The 22566-nt window shown below is 48.9% G+C and overlaps 1 protein-coding gene across 2 annotated transcripts in view; it reads right to left on the reverse strand.

Moving 5' to 3' along the window:
• Window positions 1–22566, reverse strand: part of SH3BP5 (SH3 domain binding protein 5) — a 72619-nt gene that overhangs the window by 28442 nt on the left and 21611 nt on the right. For both annotated transcript variants that reach the window (XM_028099073.1, XM_028099072.2), the window contains exon 3: window positions 17665–17793. In XM_028099073.1, coding sequence (XP_027954874.1) covers window positions 17665–17793 — 129 coding nt within the window. The remainder of the gene's footprint in view (window positions 1–17664; window positions 17794–22566) is intronic.

The following is a 22566-nucleotide window of genomic DNA, read 5'->3' on the forward strand; positions in this document are numbered from 1 at the left end:
CAGTTGAAGAGCTTCCTTCTATCGGCCAGCACTGGTCTCCCACCAGCCAGCACCCCACACACTCCCATGAGTGAACCCAGGCAGAAGACACACTCATTCGAGACGAATTGACCTCCGTTAACACTAACTCACTCGGCAACCTGGAATGGATGCTTGAAAAAGGTCCTCAGAGCTTTCTGCTCTTGGTCTGGAAGCCTGGGAGAAACCCAGCGAGGGGCCCTGAAGGGACATGAGGGAGGCGAGCAAAGAGCAGGACAGGTCAGCACAGAGCCACCACCACGTGCTACGTGATGAGAGACACCTGGCCAGTCCTCCAGACCCAGGGCCCCTGGAGTCGGTGCGACAGCAGAAAAGAGCCAGGAACCGCGGCGTCTCCTTTCTGCACAGTGCAGGGGATTTCTATGACCTCGACAGCAGCATCACCAGTGACCCAGGAAGCCTTAGAAGAGCGGAGACTGTGTTACTGAATTTTTCAATTCCCAAAACCTAGCCTAGTGGCCCGTGACTGCAGTTGTTTAAGGAATATGTGTTTAAAGTACACAAGCTGGGGTACCGATGATAAGCTACAAACAACTCCCCTGTGGTCAATTTTTTTAATGCGCCCTGTGATTTTTTTTTTTTTCTTCTGTGGCTCACACAGATTAATCTCTCTCTGGGCACAACTGTCCTTGGAAATGCCCATTTACATGATGTGAAAACTCACTTGAATAATGACCTGTCTACTGTCGACACTAAATTGTGTGGCGTGAATGCCATTCTCTCAAGACCTAAATAATGCCCCTTCCACTCTACCTTGTCTCCTCCAAGCTAAAAGATATATAACCCAGGTCCCAGAAGGTCTTCAGAAAATGTGTTCCTGGGTGAAATTTTACCCTCTCTGAATTCACAGGACCAAGTTTCTATACTTATTTCAGCCGTCTGCCACATTATAAGATAATGGATGTGGAAAAACACTTTGAAACCTGCCCAACATTTGAACATATGGATGACACGTGTCTTGAATTATTTTGCTCTTCACTTGGTCTTCTCGATGAGATTACAAACTCCCTGAAGACGGCGACCACGTTCTGTACATCTGGGAGTCACTACCACCAGGACAGGGAAGAATGTGCACTTAGAAACGGGGACAATTCCAAGCCCTCCTTGAGCCAAAGACCTTGGCTGCCCCTTCCCACCTTCTTTGAGTTCCAGGCTTCCCTGGGTCACTTGGCACTATTCGCTGCCAGGCCCATGTAAGCACAGCCGGAGGAACAACGGATTCACTGAAATGTCAAACCCCCTCCTCCAGCCCATCTTCTGTCTCTGGGGCCACATGACTTGGCTTAATCTTAACTTCTACCTGCAGTAAGATCTTCCAAGGAATTCAAGGTCAGGGGGACACAGACGGGAAGGAGGGCGTCACATAAATAAGAGTTAGCACAACATGGCTCCCTGCTTAGCTCAGTATTTGGAAAAGCTGGGGTCCGCTGCGAAACAAGGCAAAGATGTTCACGAGGCCACGGCCAGCAGACCCTGCAGGAGCAGGCTGTCAGGAAGAGTGACCCCTCGGGCCACTGGAGCCCGTGTCACTTCGAGTCACCTAGGGATCTCTGGAAAAGACAGGGATGGTCTTGTGACAGGGCCTCAGCAGCAGCTGGGTGCCCAGCTCAAGGAGGCAAGGGCAGCACCCACTGGCATGGCAGGGGTGCTCCAAGGGAGCCAGGGCTCTGGCAAACCCCCTCCCCTTCCCACCCGGTATTGCCAAGCAAACCTTCTCGGAGGACTAGGGACCTCTCCCAGCTCTAAGGGGCCAGGAACAAATTGTGGCCAATAAAAATAAGAAAGAAAAAGCATAAGACACCCAGTTGAAGGATCCAAACGTCCCCAGGAGCCAAGACGATTATGCCTTAAGCCTGTGTAACTCAATCCCAAGCATCCCTCCCTCCATCAAGCATTCATTTCACCTTTATTGTGAGCCATGAAGATCTGCAAAGGATAAGCATTTTCTGTCCTCAAGGAGCTCAGGTTTCTAGGGCAGGGTTCTTAGCCCTTGGTATAGAGGTGAGAAACACAGACTTGGAACTCGGACAGCCTGGGTCAAATCCTGGCCAGGCCACTCACTGGCTGGGTGACCCTAAGCACTTTAATTCTCTGTGCCTCAGTTTCCTCATCTGCAAAATGCAGACAATGTCTGCAAGGTACCTTGTGGGGTTACTCTGAGGAGCGAGCTAACACAGGCAAAGTGCTTAGACCAGGCACATAGTAGGCCGTACAGAAGGGTTAGCTGTTCCATAAGCAAGCAGTACGAGCATTATTCGCTCATAGTTATTAACCCACAGGACATGGGTGACCTTGAAGGGAAGCTGATGAATACCTTCGGATTGTGTTTATGATTTATGCACCCACGCGCCCAGGTTTTCAGAGGATGATGTCCATAGCTTTCCTCAAATTCTCCCAGAAGCAAAGCTGAAGGAAAGCTCAGTGAGGTGGGGGGACCACAGGGCAAGTGCAGGGCCCCGTGCCCTCACTTTAACCAAGCAAAGGGTAAGAGCCAAGTAGCCCTGCCCAAGAGAACTCCCTGCAATGACAGAAATGTTCTCTATGTACGCTGTCCCAAAATATAGCCATCAGCCACGTGTGGCTACTGGGCACTTGAAGCTGTGGCTAGGGAGACGGAAGAACTTTTAATTTTATCGATTTTAGAACTTGGTCTCTAAGTAGCCCCATGTGGCCAATGGCTGCCATTCTGAACATCACAGAGCTAGTCAGGGTGGGGAGGGAAACATTGCAGGCAGAGAACAGAGAACAGAATGTGCAACAACGCAAAACACTCCATGACGTATCCAGAAGCTGGGAGCACAGCAATAACATGTACCCAGCACCTGGGGGTGGCGGTGGGGCAAGGGAGGGGGCGCGCAGTGGCACAGTACAGAACACACAGGGGCCAGAGAATGAGCGCCAGGCCAGATGGAAAAGCCCTGCGAGCTGCACTTAGATCTGGGCTGGACAATGGACACAGACGTGCTGTGTCAGGGTTCTCCAGAGAAAACAGAGCCCAAAGGACGTGTACTCAGGCAGATCTCGTTCTATGGCGCTGCACTTTACTGCGCTTCAAAGATACTGCGTTTTTGTTTTTGTTGTTTTTTTTACAAATTGAAGGTTTGTGCCAACCCTGCATCAAGCAAGTCCACTGGTGCCATTTTTCCACAGCATCTGTTCACTCCATGACTCTATCACATTTTGTTAATTCTCCATATTTCAAACGTTTCATTTTTATTATATTGAATTGCTACAATCTCATGATCAAATTTGAACCAGTGAGGAGTTGCTTCTTAGGGATGAGCAAAGACAGCAGTTTCTTGAGATGGCATCTACTCCTGGTGCAAATGCTAGGAACATGGCTGATATGATGACAAAGGATTTGGAATATTTCATAAACTTAGTTGATAAAACAGCGGCAGGGTTTGAGAGAAATCAACTCCAATTTGAAAGAAGTTCTACTGTGGGTAAAATGCTATCAAACAGCATCACATGCTGCAGAGAAACTGTTCATGAAAGGAAGAGTCAACCAATGTGGCAAACTTCACTGTTGTCCTTTTTTAAGAAATTGCCCCAGCCGCCGGCAACCACCACCCTGATCAGTCAGCAGCCATCAACATCAAGGCAAGACCCTCCCAGCAAAAAGATTACCACTTGCTCAAAGCTCAGATGATAGTGAGCACTTTTTTTTTTTTTTAGCAATGAAGTATTCCTTAATTATGGCATGTACCTTTTTAGACATAATGCTATTGCACATTTAATAGACTACAGTTTATGGTAAACAGATTTTATATGCAGAGGGAAACAAAAGAATTCACTTGACTTACTTTATTGTGACATTCGCTTTACTGCAGTGGTCTGGAACCAAACCTGCAATATCCCCAAGGTAGGTCTGTTTACAGAGGAAGAGATTTATGTTAAGTAATCAGCTCATGCAGTCATGGGGCTGGCAAGTCCAAGATCTGCAAGGGTGGGCCAATAGGCCCAAGACTCAGAGAACAGCTGATACTTCCAAGTCCAAAGGCCATCTGCTACAGAATTCTCTGTGAGGGGCACCTGGGTGGCTCAGTCAGTTGAGCGTCCAACCCTCGGTTTCGGGTCAAGCAGGTCATGATCTCAGGGTCGTGAGATCAAGCCCCATGCCAAGCTCCATGCTCATCGGGGAGTCTGCTTGAGATTCTCTCCCTCTCCCTCTACCCCCTCCTCCCCCTCACTTGCTCTTTCAGATAAATAAATAAATCTTTAGAAAAAAAAAAAGAATTCCCTCTTGTTCGGAGGATGTCACTCTTTTGCTCCATTCAGGCCTTCAACTGACTGTATGAGGCCCACCCACATTATGGAGGGCAATCTGCTTTCCTCAGATCCCACCGGTTTAAACATAAGTCTCATCCAATAAAAGCCCCCACAGAAACATTCAGAATAATATTTGACCACACACCCGGGCACTGTGTGACCCAGCTAAGCTGACACATAAAATTAACTATCACATGCACTGAAGTTTTCGGAGAACTATCAGAACTGAATCTGGCAAGATTCAGTTGGGGGGCAGTGGGGACAGATGACCAGGGCACTAGAAGGCAGGAATACGAGTGGAAGGCCATTTCAGTCATCCAGGTCAGACGTCAGGGCTTCTACCAGAGAGGTGGAAATGGGAAATGAGTCATTTAATTAGCATTTGTTAAAAGAAAGTATGAATGGATTCTGTGACTTGACACAACACACAAAACACAATTACACCTTCATGGGAAGCTACAATTTCCTCATAGGTCTCCAACACAATATAAAGGACAGGAAGTTTTTTCACACACCATAAAGGGAGGGAAGTGACCCAGCAGAGAGAAACAGGGTTGACTGCATTTCCCTACTCTGAGGAGTCCTTGGCCTGCTCTGTGGGTCACACCTGCCCTCCTCTAACTCTGTCCAACCCAGAGCCTTACTGGAAGATAGGTAAACTAGAGCCCAGACATGGCACAGTTAGCTGCCTCCCAATATCTACCCTCCCCTCCATCCTTAGAAACAACCCTGCTAGCCAAAAAAACTAAGCCAAGCCACCCGTGCAGCTACCCACGACTATGTGACTAGGTTCCAGCAATGAAACGGAAGCAGGGTGTTGTCTGAGAATTCTCAGTAGACTCTTTAAAATAGAAGGGGAATACTTCCCTTCCCCATTCCTCTTTTATCCCTTTTGTTCCGAAATGCAGATGTGACAGCTGGAGCTCCCGGAGCTATCTTGGGCCATGAGGTGGATTTGAGATGGACACATAGGACTGAGCAATACATAGGTCACTGGGTCTCAGATAACCATGGAGTCACAGCACCAGACTACACTAGACTGCTTGCTTCAGGTCTTCTTCCAGGTGAGAGAACATATCCTAGTGTGTGCAGGCCATTGTTTTTGAGTCCTTGATTGTTTGCAACCAAATGCAATTCCTGGTTCTTGTAAGAAGAGGCCGCTTTCTGTGCATAAGGCGATGTAAATTTCATGATTTCAGGCTATAGAACTTAGGGGCTGGCATGAGGCCAGACAGAAGAGGAATGGACAGAAACTCAATATAGTGCCTTCATCTTATGATTTCCTTCCAACTGCTCTTTAAGAACCCACTACAGATACCTTCAACCACCTTGGTTGAGTGCTCAGGTCAGTATAAAAACAGACCTCCCCGTGTCCTCTGTGTAAAGTGAATCTTCACTTAGTTAGCCTGACTCTGAGATCAAGAGACTTAAATTCAAAGAATGAGAAAACCTTAGGAGATCGATGCACCATGACTTTTAGAAATAAAAAAGGCCCAGCATCTTCTCTGCACTATGGTGCTTTGCCAAAGGGCTGGGGAAGGCGCTTGAGGCTGGTACGAACTAATAAACAAATGGTATCCTCGTTGTACTTCCATTTAACCCACTTCTTCAAAGTGAAGTATACAAAGTGAGGCTTCCTAAACAAAGCTGATCATTGCCCTAAGTGCAGCAAAGAGGCACTCTTTCCCCTGGGAGAATGCAAGCTCCCTGGTGCCTGGCAAAGCCTGAAACTGAAAACTAAATAAACAAACATGAGTAAATGATCAAAGTAACTAATAAAGACACTCAAGAATGGGGGGAAGAGGAGAAGTTTGAGGGAGGCAGACACCAGGTAGTGCCTGGATAAGTCAGGGCAAAGAGTGGCTGAGGGACCCACATTCGGGAAGATCCTTCAGAAGAGATCTAGTTCATGTGGACTGTCCATGAAGCCGTTCAGAGTTCTGTCTGGAGCCGACCAGCTCTTTGCCATCAAGATGGTAAGGTCGAGGGGGGCAGTGTTCATAGACTCAGCCACTTTTCTCAGAAACCCCATTTCAGCACCTGGGTGGCTCAGTCGGTTGAGCGTCTGACTCCTGGTTTACACTCAGGTCATGGTCTCGGGGTCGTGCGATCAAGCCTGGCGTCGGGCTCCACACTCGGCACGAGTCTGCTTGAGATTCTTTCCGTCTTCTTCTCCCTCCCCGCCCTGCCCCTCCCCTTCTTGCGCTCTCTTTCTAAAATAAGTAAAATCTTAAAAAAAAAAAAAAGAAAAAGAAAAAGAAATTCCATTTCTTCCTGGAAACACTAGGCTTAGGAGTATAGAACTGTAGTGTGAGATGTTGATACTCTCAGTTGTACTGAACACTCCTGCATATTCATTCACTTGTACCTGCCCAAGGCTGCAGGCTAAGGAACAGAACAGCACAGCGGGACCAGAATCCTTCCCTCCACAACAACACATGCTATAAATTCAGGAACCTGGGAGGGGGTGGCTGACTCCAAAACAACTTTATCCATCTGGCTGATGACTCAACACAGCTCCCCTCCTTTGTAGGGCTGCTAGATTTAGCAAATAAAAATATAGGACTCCCAGTTAAATTTGATTTTCAGGTGCATGACAATTTTTTTAGTTTTACATAAGTCCCAAATATCACATGAAACAAGAGATATCCTAAAAAAAAAAAAAAAAAAGGGATCGGAAATTCAAATTTCACTAAACATCCTGTATTCCATCTGCTGCCCCTACCTCTGCTTTACACCCCACAAGGACATCCCACCACACACACATGAACACCCTGGCTACAGCCTGCACTTCCCTTACGGGGATGAATGTGGTCCCTTCACACACCTGTCGAGAAGCTCCTACTGGGCCACAAACACCGAGCTGGGAATCCGCACTCCACAACAGGAAGCAGATTATCCCAAGACAGCGGAAGGTTTCTAAAGCAGAAGTACTCAAAGGTCCAGAGTCCATAAATACTTAAGCCTTATCACACATCTACTTAGTGTGAATAAGGCCATCCGATTCTTCGGGGTAGATGTTCACGGAGGGAAAGGGTGAGAATATGAAGTCACCCTGGGAGGGCAGGGGAGGGGGAAATGGAAGAGAAAAGAAGGAAAGCAGAGTGGGCAGAGGGTGGATCCCCAAGGTGAGGAAAGGGAATGGAGACGTAAGCCAAAAGTGCTCAAGAGAAACATCATCATCTGTCCGGGACCAAACCTTGTTACCTGACAGCATAAAAAGGCCTATCCATGTTGACAACACTCGTGGCAAAAATACATCCCATACTCGAATCTCCTTCAGCTGAGAAATCGGTCACCCTGCCACCCCTTCCAGGGAACACGGCTGGTTTACAGAGGGGGAAGGAAGGGACGATTCTTAACGCAATCATTTTATTGAAGACGGAAGGAGAAAAAGAAGAGACATATCCAAGGAGCCTCATGATTTCAAATACAGTACAAAACTCCACATCCCCCACTAACCGCTAAACTGCCTTGACAAACCACCTCTGTCGGCTTCAGGCAGCATGCTGCCCACCAAGTGGCACTTACTGGGCATCAAAGGCAAAGGGGACAAGGGACAGGGAACGGCCCCTGACAAAACCCCCAACTTACAAGGTAATGGGGGGGTAATACCTCCAGCTTCATATTGCTTGGCTGACACCCTATTGCAACCAGTCCCCCACAGATGGCCAGGCAGGAAAGGGTCAAAGCAAGTGGCCCATTGCACCACACGAAGAGAAAACCTCAAGATCAGCAACACTCCTGCTCCAGCCCCAGTAGAGGATGCCTACTGCAGAGCCAGCCAAGCAGGAGGTGCAGAGGCTCCAGCGAGGTGAGCCCTTCCGACTTAAGCCTCAAGACCTCCCCCATGTCAGGAGCCTTTGACCTAGGTCAGAAGCTGCCACAAACCGTCACCCCCGCTGGCCCTCACTGACCCCATCTTGATCAAGCATCTAAGCTTCCAAAATGCAGCTGCTTCTTTGCCAGGACCTCCAAGCAAGACTGCAAGGCAGGATACAGTCTTACAGGCAAGGGGGAGTTAATAGTCCATTCCCCTCTCTTGCCGTAAATCAGCAGGGGCTCTGCTCTGGGACAGGTGCCCCATCGTTTACCGCCTGCCCTTACCGTGGGCAGCAGGGATGACGTGCTTCCCAGGAACCGGCCTAGGGCCACCCCGTGGGAACACGATCAGGGCCACGGGGAAGGACGTCACTGACCCAGACCTCCTCACCCGAGTCCCACGTGAGAGCTGCCACCCAGGCAGGCCAGCGGAAATGATAGTGACCGGGAAGAAGGGAGGCACAATGAAGCTGTGCTCGAGTCCCAGAACTAGGAGGGCGTGCCACGAGGGGAAGGAGTTTCAAAGGGCCCCAGATTGCTTGGAACAAGAGCCTCACAGTTACCCCGGGGCAGAAAAGACAGGGGAACAACTGCACAGATGAGCTCAACTTCTTCTTTTGAGCCCTCCACGTCTGTTATTGCTCCAACCTGCCCCCTAAGATGTGTCAGTGTGCCGTTCAGGCTTTCCGATTGTCACGAAATGCCTCAGGAGGGCCAAGCACTGGGCGGCAGCCAGAACTAGGCAGATGCGTGGGTTCAAATCTCCGCTCCTCTCCTCACCAGGTGGGTGATCTGGGGTGCCGCTTCCCCTCCCCGAGTCTCACTCAGTACCCCCTGTCTGACCATGACAGTAATGCCACCTTCAAGTCTGCTGAGCAGACCCAGAGAATGTACATAAGGGACCTACGACTCCACAAGCCTGGGGACCTAGTAGATCCTCGATACGAAAGGACATAGAGGGCCCCCTGAATAACTCAACTTCTCTCCCTCACTTTCCAGCCCTGCAGAACTTAAAAAAGTACCTCCCTCCTACACGTGAAGCATTTAGAAAAGTGCCTGGTATACAAAGACTGCTCAAATTCCTCTCCTCTCCCTCTTTCCCTCCAGCCTGAATCTCTGACTCCCTTCTCTCCACACACGTGCTCCCATATTGACTCCACACCACCTCCATATTGACTCCCAGCTCCCCACCTCCAACCGGCCCTATGTCCTCGCCTGTGACGTTCCTACTGCCACACCCCATCACAGCTGTAACGTTCAGGAGGGTGAGCTCACCACCTTCTCCCAAAGCTGGGTCCCCACTATCCACTTCCTACTGGCATTCAAGCTATTCAGGTCAAAACCCTGGAGTTCCCTGTGACTCATTCTTGACCGCTGGTTAACCACTAAGTCTGTTAAAGCTTCCCTTCACATTCTCTCAGATTAAGCCATGACACCAGAAGGGTTTATGCAAAGGCCCAAGTAATGGTCTTTGGGCTCCAAGACCAGTTTCCTCATCTGTACTATAGGGACAAACAGGAAAGATAAATGACAACCCCCCACATCCCACCCCCCACATACACAGAGCAGTACACATGGTGCCTAACACATAGTTAGATCTCAAAAGATGGTGCCGCCATTAACCTAAGACACAATATTTAGTATCTCTGTCTAATTACCATCTCAAACAACGTTAACTCCGCACACATAAGAGCCCATGGTGGCTTCTCTACAGCTTCTCAACCCAGTCTGGAGGTACTCCCTCAGTTGGCCACCATCCTTCCCCATCTGGGCCTTCAGCTCCCATAGGCTCCCGTTCCACAGCCCTTGAGCTAACACACTTACCCCAGGTTATGCCCACACGGGCTTCTCTCCCTCAGATCTCGACTCTTTCGTCTTTTCTACCCAGACTCTCTCTTGCACTTTGGGGCTCCAGTGTGCCTTTCTGCTCAGGCTTCCCCCCCACTCCCACTCTCTAGAGTGACACCTCACCCCACTGGCTTCTTCGACACAGTATCTACACCTGGGCCGTGGGGTTCAGTTACCTAACAAATGAGCCTCTCCCTTGGGTGAGTACAAATGGTCCCCGTTATTCACAGATTCCACATTTGCAAATTTGCCTACTCGCTAAAACTTATTTGTAATCCCAAAATCAATATTTACAGCACCTGCAGGATCTGGATGCACACAGGGTAGCAAAAACAGTTCGGTCACTCCACATGCGCCTTGCCGGCTGCAGCCTAACCAGGAAGGCAACACTCGGCCTTCTTGTTGCAGCTCTCACGCTGTAAACAACTGTCCACCCTGTCTACTCAGTGCCACATTTCTCACACTTGTGCTTTTTGTCGGATTCAGCTGTTTAAATTGGCCCCCAAGCCTAGTGCTGAAGTGCTGCCTAGTGTTCCCAAGTGCAAGAAGACTACGACGTAGATGCCTTATGGAAAAAATATGCTTCATTTTTACATAAGCTTCATTCAGGCGTGAGTCACGGTGCTGTTGGCCATGAGTTTAATGTTAATGAATCAACAATACGGTACATCCAGAAAAAGGAAGAGGAAATTTGCAGATCCCCACAAGAAGCTGCTCCAGTAAGTGCTGAAGTCAAGTCCACAGTGCATGAGGAAGCTACAGAAAAGTGGCTAATCTGTGGACTCCATTTGGTATCAAAGCATGGGAGATCATGACCAATTAAAAAAAACATAGCGAGCAACACTGTGATGCTGAGAGCCAAATAAATATATGATCATGTTACCTAGGGTCGGGAAAATGTTCAAACCTCCTTGGCTAGTATTATAAGGAAGTACTGTATATAATTAGTTACTTGGAAGAAATATATATTAAATAAGGTGTCTCTGTTTTTTTTTTTAAGATTTATTTATTTATTTGAGAGAGAGAATGTGCACACAGTGGGGAGAGGGAAAGAGTCTGAAGCAGACTCCACGCTGGGAACGGAGCCTGACACGGGGCTTGATCTCACAACCCTGGGATCACGAACTGAGCCGAAATCAAGAATATGTCGCTTTGGGCGCCTGGGTGGCTCAGACGGTTAAGTGTCTGCCTTCGACTCCGGTCATGATCCCAGGGTCCTGGGATCGAGTCCCGCATCGGGCTCCCTGCTCAGTGGGGAACCTGTTTCTCCCTCTCCCTCTGCCTGCCGCTCCCCCTGCTTGTACTCGCTCTCTAATAAAAAATAAAAAGTCTTAAAAAAAAAAAAAAAAGAATATGTCGTTTAATCGACTGAGCCACCTAGGGGCCCCTAAATAAGGTGTCTTTAAAGACATACTTATGTATGGATCAGTTGATGAAAATGTGACCAGAGGCTCTCAGGACCCTGACCCTCTATTTCCCCTAGGAGCAATGCTTCAATAGGATGCCTCTCTAATTCAGCATTGGTAGTGACTTTGGAAAACCTAACTATTGTAAATAATGACAATGGACTGTAATAACGTATGCCTTAAAATCACCTTGCTTATATGTATTGACGGGGTTCCTGGAGGATACGGACCACATTTATGCTCCACAGTGGCCAGCACAAAGGGGAGATGCTGAGAAAATACTTTGAGAAACACTTTTACTCGCCAATCCACTAGCCCACTGTAATCCAGTCTCGCTCTAGTTCTCAAATGGGGGGGGGGACCCACACTTTAAGTCTGATCAAAAGATTCTACTTCTGCCCAAAACACCCCACCCCACATACTTTTATGAGACTAAGAGTGGAATGAATACCAGCTCCACAGTTAGGCTCTTTGTTCTGTTCTGTCCCTAAAACAAGGGCCTGACCATTGGTAGGAACCTAGTAAATATCTGTTGAGTAAAAGAAAATGATAAATTCAAAGGAAAAAAATACCCGAACAAGTAAAGAGTAATAACCCATCCCTGACATATCCTTGAGTTTAAGTCCCCACTTTGTGGAACCTAGCCCTCTCCTTCTCCATTTATGGAGGGCCTTCTGCAAACAAAACCAATGTCTAGAATTTCCCAACAAAGAAAGACTACAATGCTCTGTTCCTCTATGATTAACATAAGAATTAAAGGGATTATCTGATGCATTTGAGCTGTTTCATTTCATGGGAAACATAACTCTCCATCACTCAAAACCCTCACCACATTGTCTGCTAGGGCTTACAGCACTTGCCATCCGTGAAAAAGTCAGTCAGATATTCCCCCTCATCACTCTTGATCCTCTGGCACACTTTACCCCCACAGGCGACTCAGCAGTTACCTGGGGTCACCCTCCAGTCCTCAAATTCTTGACATTTTACATATCTCCTCTCAGCCAGCACAGGACTCTTTCTGCCATCCAGCAGTTTCTAGCATGGTGGTCTTTTGTTGTTAAGGCAGCAGATTCACCATAGAGACACAACATTTGATAGCAAAATACATCTGGAATAATAACTTAGATTCTTTTTCTTTGATCCAAATCTTTACATGTACTAGTTCAACCCCTGTTGTTAAGTTGCATAAATGGCTACAATACTTTGCGGGTGCTTTGCGGTGGAGTTTTTTCCCCCACCTCTTGAGTTTGAACTTTCTCTACCCAACAGGACATTAAACCAGTGCGATGTAGGCAGAGGCTTGAAAAGGGCTTGTTCTTTTTATTCCTGGAATCTCCACACCACAAGCAGCAGCCCTCGCTGGCCTGCTGGATGAGACGCATGTGGTCCAGTCAACCAGGGAAGCCTTAGCTGACCACCCGCCAAGTGCCTGACAGATAAAGCCATCGGAGATCAGCCAGCCTCCAAGGCAACCCACCAGCTGATTACATACGCATGCCATCAGCCAAGCCTGAGATCAGAAAAACTGACCAGCAAAATCATGAGCTAAATAAGTGTTTTAGGCCACTAAGTTTGGGGTGATTTGTGTCCCAACAAAAGCTAACATACACGACTCCATTCTACAGATGAAGAAACTGAGGCACAGAGATTCAGGAACCCACCAAAGTCCCACGGTAAGTTGGGATTCAAAGCCAATAGGTCTGGCTCAGAGGCCAGGCTTTGCCAGTTGTCCTACAGCTAAGTCACTCCACAAGCTTTAAATGTCTTCCCACTCGCCTACCTTCCCCAAAGGAGCTTATGTGTGGGGCACAGATTTACATGGCCCCATAAACACAAAACAGGCAACTTCCGAATGACCCTCACTATTCTGCATGTCTGTTGCTCTTCAGGTTTGCCAAGTCTTCTGACACACTGCAACTATGTAAAAACAATGAGCGCTGCCCAAATGTATTCATCAATGGATGAAGGAACAAAATGTGGTGTATCCATACAACAGAATATTACTCAATCTTAAAAAGGAATGAAATTTTAACACATGCTACAACATGAACGAACCCTGAAGATGTTAGGCAAAGAGAGATAAGCCAGTCACAGGACAAATCCTGCATGATTCCATTTATATCGGGTACTTATTCATAGGGACAGAAAGTAGAACCATGGTTGCCAAGGGCAGGGGATTGGAAGGAACGGGGCACTGGCATCTAATAAGCACAGAGCTGCAGTTTGGGAAGATGAAAAAGTTCTGGAGATGGATGGTGGTGGGCGTGGCCCCACAATATGAATGTACTTAATGCTGCTGCATTACACACTTCCAAATGGCAAAATGTATGTTCTATAGTTTCCTCACTCTTTAAAAATAAGAAGAAAGGGCGCCTGGGTGGCTCAGTCGTTGAGCCTCTGCCTTTGGCTCAGGTCATGGTCCCAGGGTCCTGGGATCGAGCCCCGCATCAGGCTCCCTGCTCAGCAGGAAGCCTGCTTCTCCCTCTCTCATTCCCCGCTTGTGTTCCCTCTCTCGCTGTGCCTCTGTCAAATAAATAAAATCTTAAAAATAAATAAATAAATAAGCAGCCGCAGCAGCATGGGGAGCGGCAGCGCTAAAAATGACAGGCCCAGGGTCACTGCTAGACAAGTTAGAGCCCAGGGAGCGAAGCAAGCCAGAAACACTCTCAGCTGTTCAGGCTTTACTGAGTCACACAGCTCCCCCCTCTACTCAGAACATCCCCTGCCAAACACTGAAGGCCACGTGAGCTGACAGATATGTCAAAGCAGCCTTACAGACAAGCTCCAGCTCAAGGACAAAAGCCCTCAAATCCATCAAAGCCAGTTCCCTGCCCCCACCCCAGCCGGGCGTCGGGGGGCTGTGTTCTATCTCCTCTCTGCAGAATTTGGGCTGGGTTTTCACCCTCACAGGACTGGATCTGACCCATTCCTGATCTGACATGACATCGGGAACAATAAAGTTAATGCAAATTTTTGATATGCAAATAGAATTTCTGCTGGCCCAATAATTACAAGCGTTTGTAAACTCTGGAAAACGAAGCTCTTTAAGTCTTTCCACTGGGACTCTGGATGGATGCACATGGGCATTCAGACAGCAGAAAACCACCACTACAGAATAATCTCTTACACAAAAAAAATAAAAAAAATAGGAGATATACATCAAATATTAACAGAAGACATGGAGACTTATTTTCTTCATTTATTTTCAAAGTTTTCTACAACAAAAAGTTTCTTTAATGGAGCTGAAACCTAAGCTCATGCAGGGCTTCTGGGGTCAAACACACATGTTATCTCACTTAAATCCTAAAGACCACCTCACGAGAGAGCCAAGGCTGCTCCAGTAACCAACCCTATCACATAGACAAAGATGCAGAGGCCCTGGGAACATAGTGCCTCCTGATACACACTAGAAGCAGATGTTTTGAAGGCATTCCTGAGACCGTCCCTGCTGTACACAGCCAGAGGGTCCATAAATATAGAAAGGAAAGGGGTGGGGATGAGAGAGAGAAAGAAAACAGGAAGCCCCACTTGGCAGCCACTGGATGGGCGCCGCACCCCCTTCACCATCAGGAAGGTCAGAGGATGTGGGTGCACAAACAGACTCACCACCTGGCCCGAGCCCAGACAGCCCACCATGTGCGCAGATGAAATGTGACATCCGCACCCAGCCTCAGCCTTTGAGCGTCCTTCCAGTTCCTCGGCTACAGACCAACAAAGTCCCTTGGGGTTGAAGGGTAGGGGTCACTCTGGGCCTTCCCCACCCTTCTTCCTGCCCCACCTGCAAGAAGGCAGGGGTTCCTTTAACAATCATCTTGGCCTCTGCTGGCTGACAGTGAGTCAGTCACCCCCAGGGTCTGGGTATAATCTCAAGAGACCTGATGACTCAGTGGCTCACCCACAGAACTCCATAATTGTCACGATCATTGTCCATACCAGCCAAGAGAAGGGATGAGAGGGAGGAGCAATGCCATAGGTCACAGGTGCCCAGCAGCGGGACCCTGCCAACCCAGCTCCCTCCTACCACTTTCCCCATCAGAGAGGATTTGGGTACAGAAGAGAGTGGTGTGAAACCTACCCCAGATGTGTCACAGACAACTGGGGACCTACCCAGCATGAGATTTAAATGCACCCAACCCAGACAAAGCTGGATTTACCAGCTGTGTTCCTACCCCTCTGCTCACATGGCCACGTAGCAGGTAAGTTGGGAGTCAAGGGCAATGGAAGAAACGCTCAGAATGCCAAAGGCGGGCCAGGAAGAGCATGGGCTCTGCTGGTGGCCTACCAACTCGTCGTTCATGCATCTGTTCAGGCGTTCATCGCAGAACTGCACTATTATAAACAAGTAAACCATAACAAGACAGCTGGACAGAGCGCTACGGAGAAATGGCAAATCAAGGAACGAGGGATGGGGGTGCTAGAGATGGCGAGTGGCAGTTACGTCAATGGTAGCCCAGGAAGGCCTTGTTGATAAAGTGGCATTGGAACAGAAACCTGAAGACAAGGAAGTGGACCACGCAAGTTCTGGGGTTAAATCAATGACAAGCAGAGGGACCGGGAAGTTCAAAGACTCTGAGGTGACAGGACTACAGCCAACAGTGGACACCTCCCACCAGCTGGGGCCAGTGACCTAATGGACCAACCTCCAGCAGCCCCTGAACCACAAACGCTCCTTTAGCCAGCTCTGTGCCAAAACCCAAGCTCCAGGGACCAGGTGGGGAAACGTCTGCCATAACTCCAAGAGCTTGGTTTAACAGACCACTCTTAATCATCCTGAGGCACGGGCATGTGGGTGGTTTTAACGGATATTTGTGGGCTCCAGAGAGGCAGAAGGCAACAAATTCAAGCATTGAAGACCTTCAGAAAAAGAGATTTCATAATCTCCTCAGCATTCCTCAGTGCTTACATTTAATTATCAGAAATTTCTTCTCAAACCCTTCATGCTGCAATTTTACATCAAGAATACTTCTACTCAGGGGTACATGGCGGTGGGGTGTGGGGGGGGAACAAGACATCCCCAACTTGGGGTGCACCTGAAAGACTGTGGGACACAGGTACTTTCGAGAGACAGCACCTCAGGGTTCTGGAGCTCCCGGGCACTGGCCAGCACCTTTTGAGAAGGCTTCATTCCCTGGAAAGCCAGAGGCCTGGGCGGGGCCCAGAGAAAGGTAGAAAGCAGGGGGTGGCTGCTCAGAGCTTGCTGGAGACCAGTGAGTAACTGGCACTTTGATGTACAACGCCATGCAGCTGGCCAGGGAAGGAGACAGGGTTCAGGCAGCTATTCTGTCTAGGAACAAGCCAACATATCTGGCAGGCTCCAAACAGAAAGCTCAGCTCAGGGTTCAGAGTGTGAAACCCAAAAACATACCTAGGATCTCGGTAGAACCACCACAGCCATCAAGGGGATCCCCTGATGAGAAACTGGAGAGGTGCATGGAGGCAGGGCAAAGGGGAAGAATGCCCAACTCCTGGCCCCTGACCCTCAATGGGTCTGATCTGAACATGTTCCTCCATTTCTGGGGCTTCATCTCTTAAGGGTTCACCCTCCCATGATCTCCCCTTCCACACCTCCACCTGCCTGTGCACATGGTAGGTGTGCAAATACCTGTCGCTCACACCTTCTTACCAGCAGAGACCGCAGCTTCCATCACATAAACACACATGAGGGACGGGACCCAAACTCTGGACCCCCCCCCCCCCCCCGCCTAGGCCTACTTTGGGTGGCAAGTCACACTGAAGAGACACGGACGGGGAAGCCAGAGTGGATGGAGGTTTGTGAAAGCCCCCAGCCCCGGGGCCTGCTGAGTGTTGGGGGCTCTTTTCCTGCCCCCACCCCGACCCCCCATTCATGGGGCCTGGCTATGAGAGGCTGGGAGGGGATGCAAGCACAACACTGCATCATATCAGTGGTGACAAAAGAAGACACACTGTGAAGCCAGAACTAGGTCCCATGCCACACAAGATGGCCCAGCTGCTGGGGAGTGGATCTGGGCACCAACTCAGCGTCGTCCAGGTGGCACCCACTCACGGGGTCATCCAAATGCCAGCACCCACACTCTATTAATAGCATCAAGAGCTGGAATGGAGCAGCTTGTGGGGGGAGGGGAAAATAAGAGGCTGTCTTCAAATGCAGCTGTTTACAAAGTCACAGGCATTCTGCATCTCCGGGGAACCATGCTTCTACACTTCGGCAGGAGGCACAGCCGTCAGAAGGTGCACCCCAGACCCGGTTTGGGGTGGCAGGCAGAGGCAGGGCAGATGGTCTGCGGGGCTACCTTACCTGCCTCGCCACCCTGCGTGCCTCCCAGTAGGGCTTCGAGTCTTCCACGGCTTTGCCAATTTTCTTCACCAGTTCGTCCAGTCTCACCGTTGCTTCCACCAGAACAGAGCGGAATTTCTGACGAGCATCCTGCACCAAGGAGAAAACAAGGAAACAGTTCCGGCTTGAGAAGGCATCCGGGAAAATCCACTTTCCCTAACTTAAAAGCACCGAGGAGGGCCTGCACACAAACCTACAGGCCCCGAAATAAATACTTTTACAAGACAGTGTCTAGAGTGGCACTGTCCGAAACATTCTGTGATACTGGAAACGTTCTATCGCCTGCACTGCCCAGTATGGTAGCCACTGGCCACATTTGGCTACTGAGCACTTAAAATTGGCTGAGACCGAGGAAAAGTGTTTCTAATTTATTTGATTTTAATTAAATATATTTATATTTTAAAAATAAGTACAGCTAGTGACTACTATATGAAGGTAGACAACTCAGGTTTTTTTTTAAATGTTTTTTATTTATTTGACAGAGAGAAAGAGAGAGAGAGCACAAGCAGGGGGGAGGCAGAGGGAGAGGGAGAAGCAGGCTCCCCACTGAGCAGGGAACCCAACGTGGGGCTTGATCCCAAGATCCTGGGATCATGACCTGAGCCGAAGGCAGACGCTTAATCAACTGAGCCACCCAGTTACCCCCTTAGATTTGATTTAAAAGCTCTGTTTGCGAGGCGCCTGGGTGGCTCAGGTGTTAAGCGTCTACCTTCGGCTCGGGTCATGGTCCCGGGGTCCTGGGATCAAGCTCCGCATCGGGCTCCCTGCTCCACGGGAAGCCTGCTTCTCCCTCTCCCACTCCCCCTGTGTTCCCTCTCTCGCTGTCTCTCTCTCTCTCTCTCTCTCTCTCTGTGTCAAATAAATAAATAAATAAAATCTTAAAAAAAGAAAAAAAATTCTGTCTGGGTCCTCAGAGGAAGACGTCTAGTCCAGCTACCCCTGGCCACCAGTCCATAATGGTGGCACCATTCCTTACACTCCCATGGAGTGCTCAACCACATGACGTAGTCTACACTAAACACTGTGTGGGAACTTCCCACATGCCAGACCCTGCTGAGCCTCGGGCTTGGTGCCTGTCTCCAGGGCACTTCCAGTCTGGTGGGAGAGGCATGCACTATAGCCCATTCCAGAAAAGTCTGTGCCAGGATGAGAATGGCACCAGTGTCATGGAACCCAGCAGCAGAGAACCTCACCAGGCCAGGTAAGGTGGGAGGGGGTGGCAAGAGGGAGCCTCGTGGGTAACATCGACACAGAAGCCAGAAGTGCAAATGCTCACTTGGGGGGAGGGAGAGGAAATATCCAGCCCCGAGCGGAGGAGCCATGTCCAGCAGAGAGGGGAGAGGGAGAGGCACGGGGTTTCAAAAAAATAAACCTGGACGAAGCTAGAAGTCTGGAATGTGGAGAATGGCAAGCGATAAGGGTGGCCACCCACGCTGGAGACAGCTAGAGCAACCTGGGCCTCCGATAAGAGTTTGGAAGGGAGGAACCGGCAGGTAGGCCGTTCCAGGGTTAACCATGCTGTGAAAGTCAACAAACCCAGATCCACAGACTTCCCAAGGAGGAAATACAATTAAGAAGGACTTTACAGATAAAAATATATAAAAAATAAAAAAAGGGGGGGGCGCCTGTGTGGCTCAGTCATTAGACGTCTGCCTTCGGCTCAGGTCATGGTCCCAGGGTCCTGGGATCAAGCCCCGCATCAGGCTCCCTGCTCCGCGGGAAGCCTGCTTCTCCCTCTCCCACTCCCCCCTGCTTGTGTTCCTTCTCTCGCAGTCTCTCTCTGTCAAACAAACAAACAAATAAATAAAAAGAAGGACTTTAGTCCAATGTCTAGGAAGACCTATCGGAGAGCTGCGTTAGGACTACACAGACCCTACACCCCTTTATACTCCTTTTCCCTTTAGCATCTGCGTGACACAGCCACACAGGGAGGTGGGGGGGGTGAAGGGAGAGGCTCACATTTGAGAGGGGAAATGGATACTCAGAGGAGGAACAACACATGAACACCAGCTGCAGGGCTGCCCCAAGACCAAGCAGCCATCCTGCTGGCAGAACCCGTGTGTGCTCCACTGGCAGCAGAGGGCCTGCCTCACAGGGAACGCTCTGAAATCTCTAAATGTCAAATCATAGGGGCCTCTTGGGCCAATGGGATGGCTCATGGGGGTGAAGGAGGCTCTGCTGACTTCTATTTCATTCCTGTCTCTCATATGGCGCCAGGGCTTGCTAGATGGCTTTGAAAATGAGGCCAGCACCCCAGCACCCCAGCACAGCATTTGCCTTGTACGGCAGTTTCTCAGCTCCTGAACCCCAGACTGCTTCTGACACTGGCCTTGGTCCTCTGCCCCAGTCCTGTATCGTCATCATCATCATCATCATCATCTTCTTCTTCTCTCCCTTCTCATCTATCTAGCCAGGCCCACAGTCACCTGCTACAGCTTCTGAGGATGAAGAACACCACTAGGTTTGGCTTCCAGGCGCCGGTGCATAAGGCAGCCCGGGGACTAGCAAGGCCCCACTGAGCTTCTCTCAGACTTAACTTCCAATATGTAGGAGGCGGCATGTTGTCTGAAGCCTGGGATTTTTTATATATAATTTTTTTCCATATATTTTACATACATATAAAACATACATATAAACATGTAAATATAAACATATATAGATAAAATATATATATTTCACATGAAATATATATATATGAAATAGACCCAATCCCATCCAAACCTCTGAGGCCCTAATCAGCTAACTTCTTTATTAATCATTTTTATCACCAATAGCTACTTTACATCTCATAGGGAGGGCGGTTAGAAGGAATAAAGGAGAATGCAAATGTAAAACAACTAATAGTTCCTAGACACCCAGCAGACGCTCGGTAAATGCACACAATCCACCCCCACCACCTGGCATAAAAAAAGACCCACGTCCTATTTAAAAAACACCAAGGAGGTCTCTCTGAGGCAGGCGTGGCTGACATGATAGAAGGAGCAACCTGTTATACCGTGTAGGCAGATGCTTTGCAAGTGCACTCACATGCATGACTGAATTCTCAAAGTCCCCACCATGGGCGGCAGCACCAGTGCTAACCCCGTCCAGACCAGTGAGAAAACTGAGGGCCCAATCAGTTGGCGTGTGACCCAAGGCAGATCACGTCGTCACTCTGGGCTCTTTTGTAAAATGTGAATTGGTCCCCAAACCAGCGGCCTATGGGCCAGTAAGCTTAGTGCCTTTGGTCTGTACTGTGTACTAAATGCCAGGAACACCCATTAAAAAAAAAAAGTGGACTCTCAAAACTTCTCATAAAGGCAAAGAATCTGATAATCTGGCAACCCTGGGCCCCCATTCCTACCTGGCACCCGCCTAGAAGTAGAATATGAGATGCCCCTTCAGAAAGAGATTGCCCCTTCCAGGCCCCAACAACCCCCATGCTTGAATCACACCCGGCCTGCACCTCTTATTTAGGTGCCCAGCCCAGCCCCTGGAGACTTAATTTGCCAAAGAGCTATTCTGGGCTCTGGTGACTAGAACCCACCCAAGTCTGTCTTTGTGAGGGAGACGGACGTAGAGCGCAGATGGCAATTTATTACGTGGCAGACACTATTAGAAGTGCTTTAATTCCATCAATTTGTGCAATCACTAACAACCTTAGCAGGCAGGTGCTATTGCTGTCATTTGCATTTTACAAAGAGAAAAACTGAGGCACAGAGGTAGCCTGCCTGACGCCACAGATCTGGGAAATGGCAGAGCCAAGATTTAAACTCAAGCAGTAAATAAATAAGTATAATGTCACGTGAGAAATACTAAGACCTCGATATACACACGGTGCAACAGACATACAACTGGGAAGGCCACCCAAAGTGTCATCCAAGCCAGGCCACTAAGAAAGGGGATTTGGGCATTTCCCCAGACAGAGCTGCAGGGGCATTAGCCGCAGAGAGAGGAGCATATGAGCAAAGAACAGCAGGCCAGGGGGCAGGTGGGGGTTGGAACAAGGAGGGGCAGGTGTGTGGAGTTAAGGCATTGGAACTTTATGCCATGCACAGTGGGGAGACATGGTGGATTGATTTATTTATACATAAGTCTCAATTGACCTCCCATGCCCCCATCAGAAATGACCGAAGAAGAACGTGTTTTACCACAAAAAGGAAAGTAATGGTAGTTTACTGGAAGGCTCCACTGTGAAGCACTTCCATGGAGGCGATCACGTGAACACTGAATACTGACTACACCATAGTTCTGTTGGGAGGAAAGGAAGTGTTTGGAAAGGGGGGCGCCTGGGGTGACAGAGGGAGGAAAGAGATTAAAATCCCATCTTCCAAGTGGGATGCTGGCAGATGGTAACTAAAACTGACAAATCAACAAGCAGCCACACAAAGCCCACTATTCAGAGTCATAAAAGTTACTACCTAATCAGCTAAAATACATTAAACTGATTAGACTGCCCCTAAAGGAGGAAAAAAACAGGAGTGGGGTAGGAGGATGGGTCACTAACGCAGGGGGTTTTTTGGTTGTTTTGTTTTTCCCTTTTTAAAAATTGTGGTAAAATACCATGGTGAATTTTTAAGCAGAGGCATGACCGGATCAGATCTGGGTTTTACCAAAGAGTGAACAGGGCTCCTGAGGTGATTCTGGCGGGCAGATTCAGGGACCACCAGCCTGGGTAACTGTGTGGCCACCAAAGGGTATCGCACCCAAGAGACTTGATTTGACACCAGCGTTTCCCTCTATCAATGAGGCTGTGTTGGCGGGGACGGTGACGCACGACTGGCTCACGTCCAACCCCCAACAAGCCTATTCATCCAAGACGCATTAAAAGCTGAACACAAAGCCAGCCTTCTCCTTGAGAAGATAAAGCAGACCCAGTTTTAC

This window comes from Eumetopias jubatus, unplaced genomic scaffold (genome assembly GCF_037043125.1).
Source record: "Eumetopias jubatus isolate StellerSeaLion01/CBP00866 unplaced genomic scaffold, mEumJub1_p1.0 scaffold_1, whole genome shotgun sequence".
In the NCBI taxonomy this organism is placed as follows: Eukaryota; Metazoa; Chordata; class Mammalia; order Carnivora; family Otariidae; genus Eumetopias; species Eumetopias jubatus.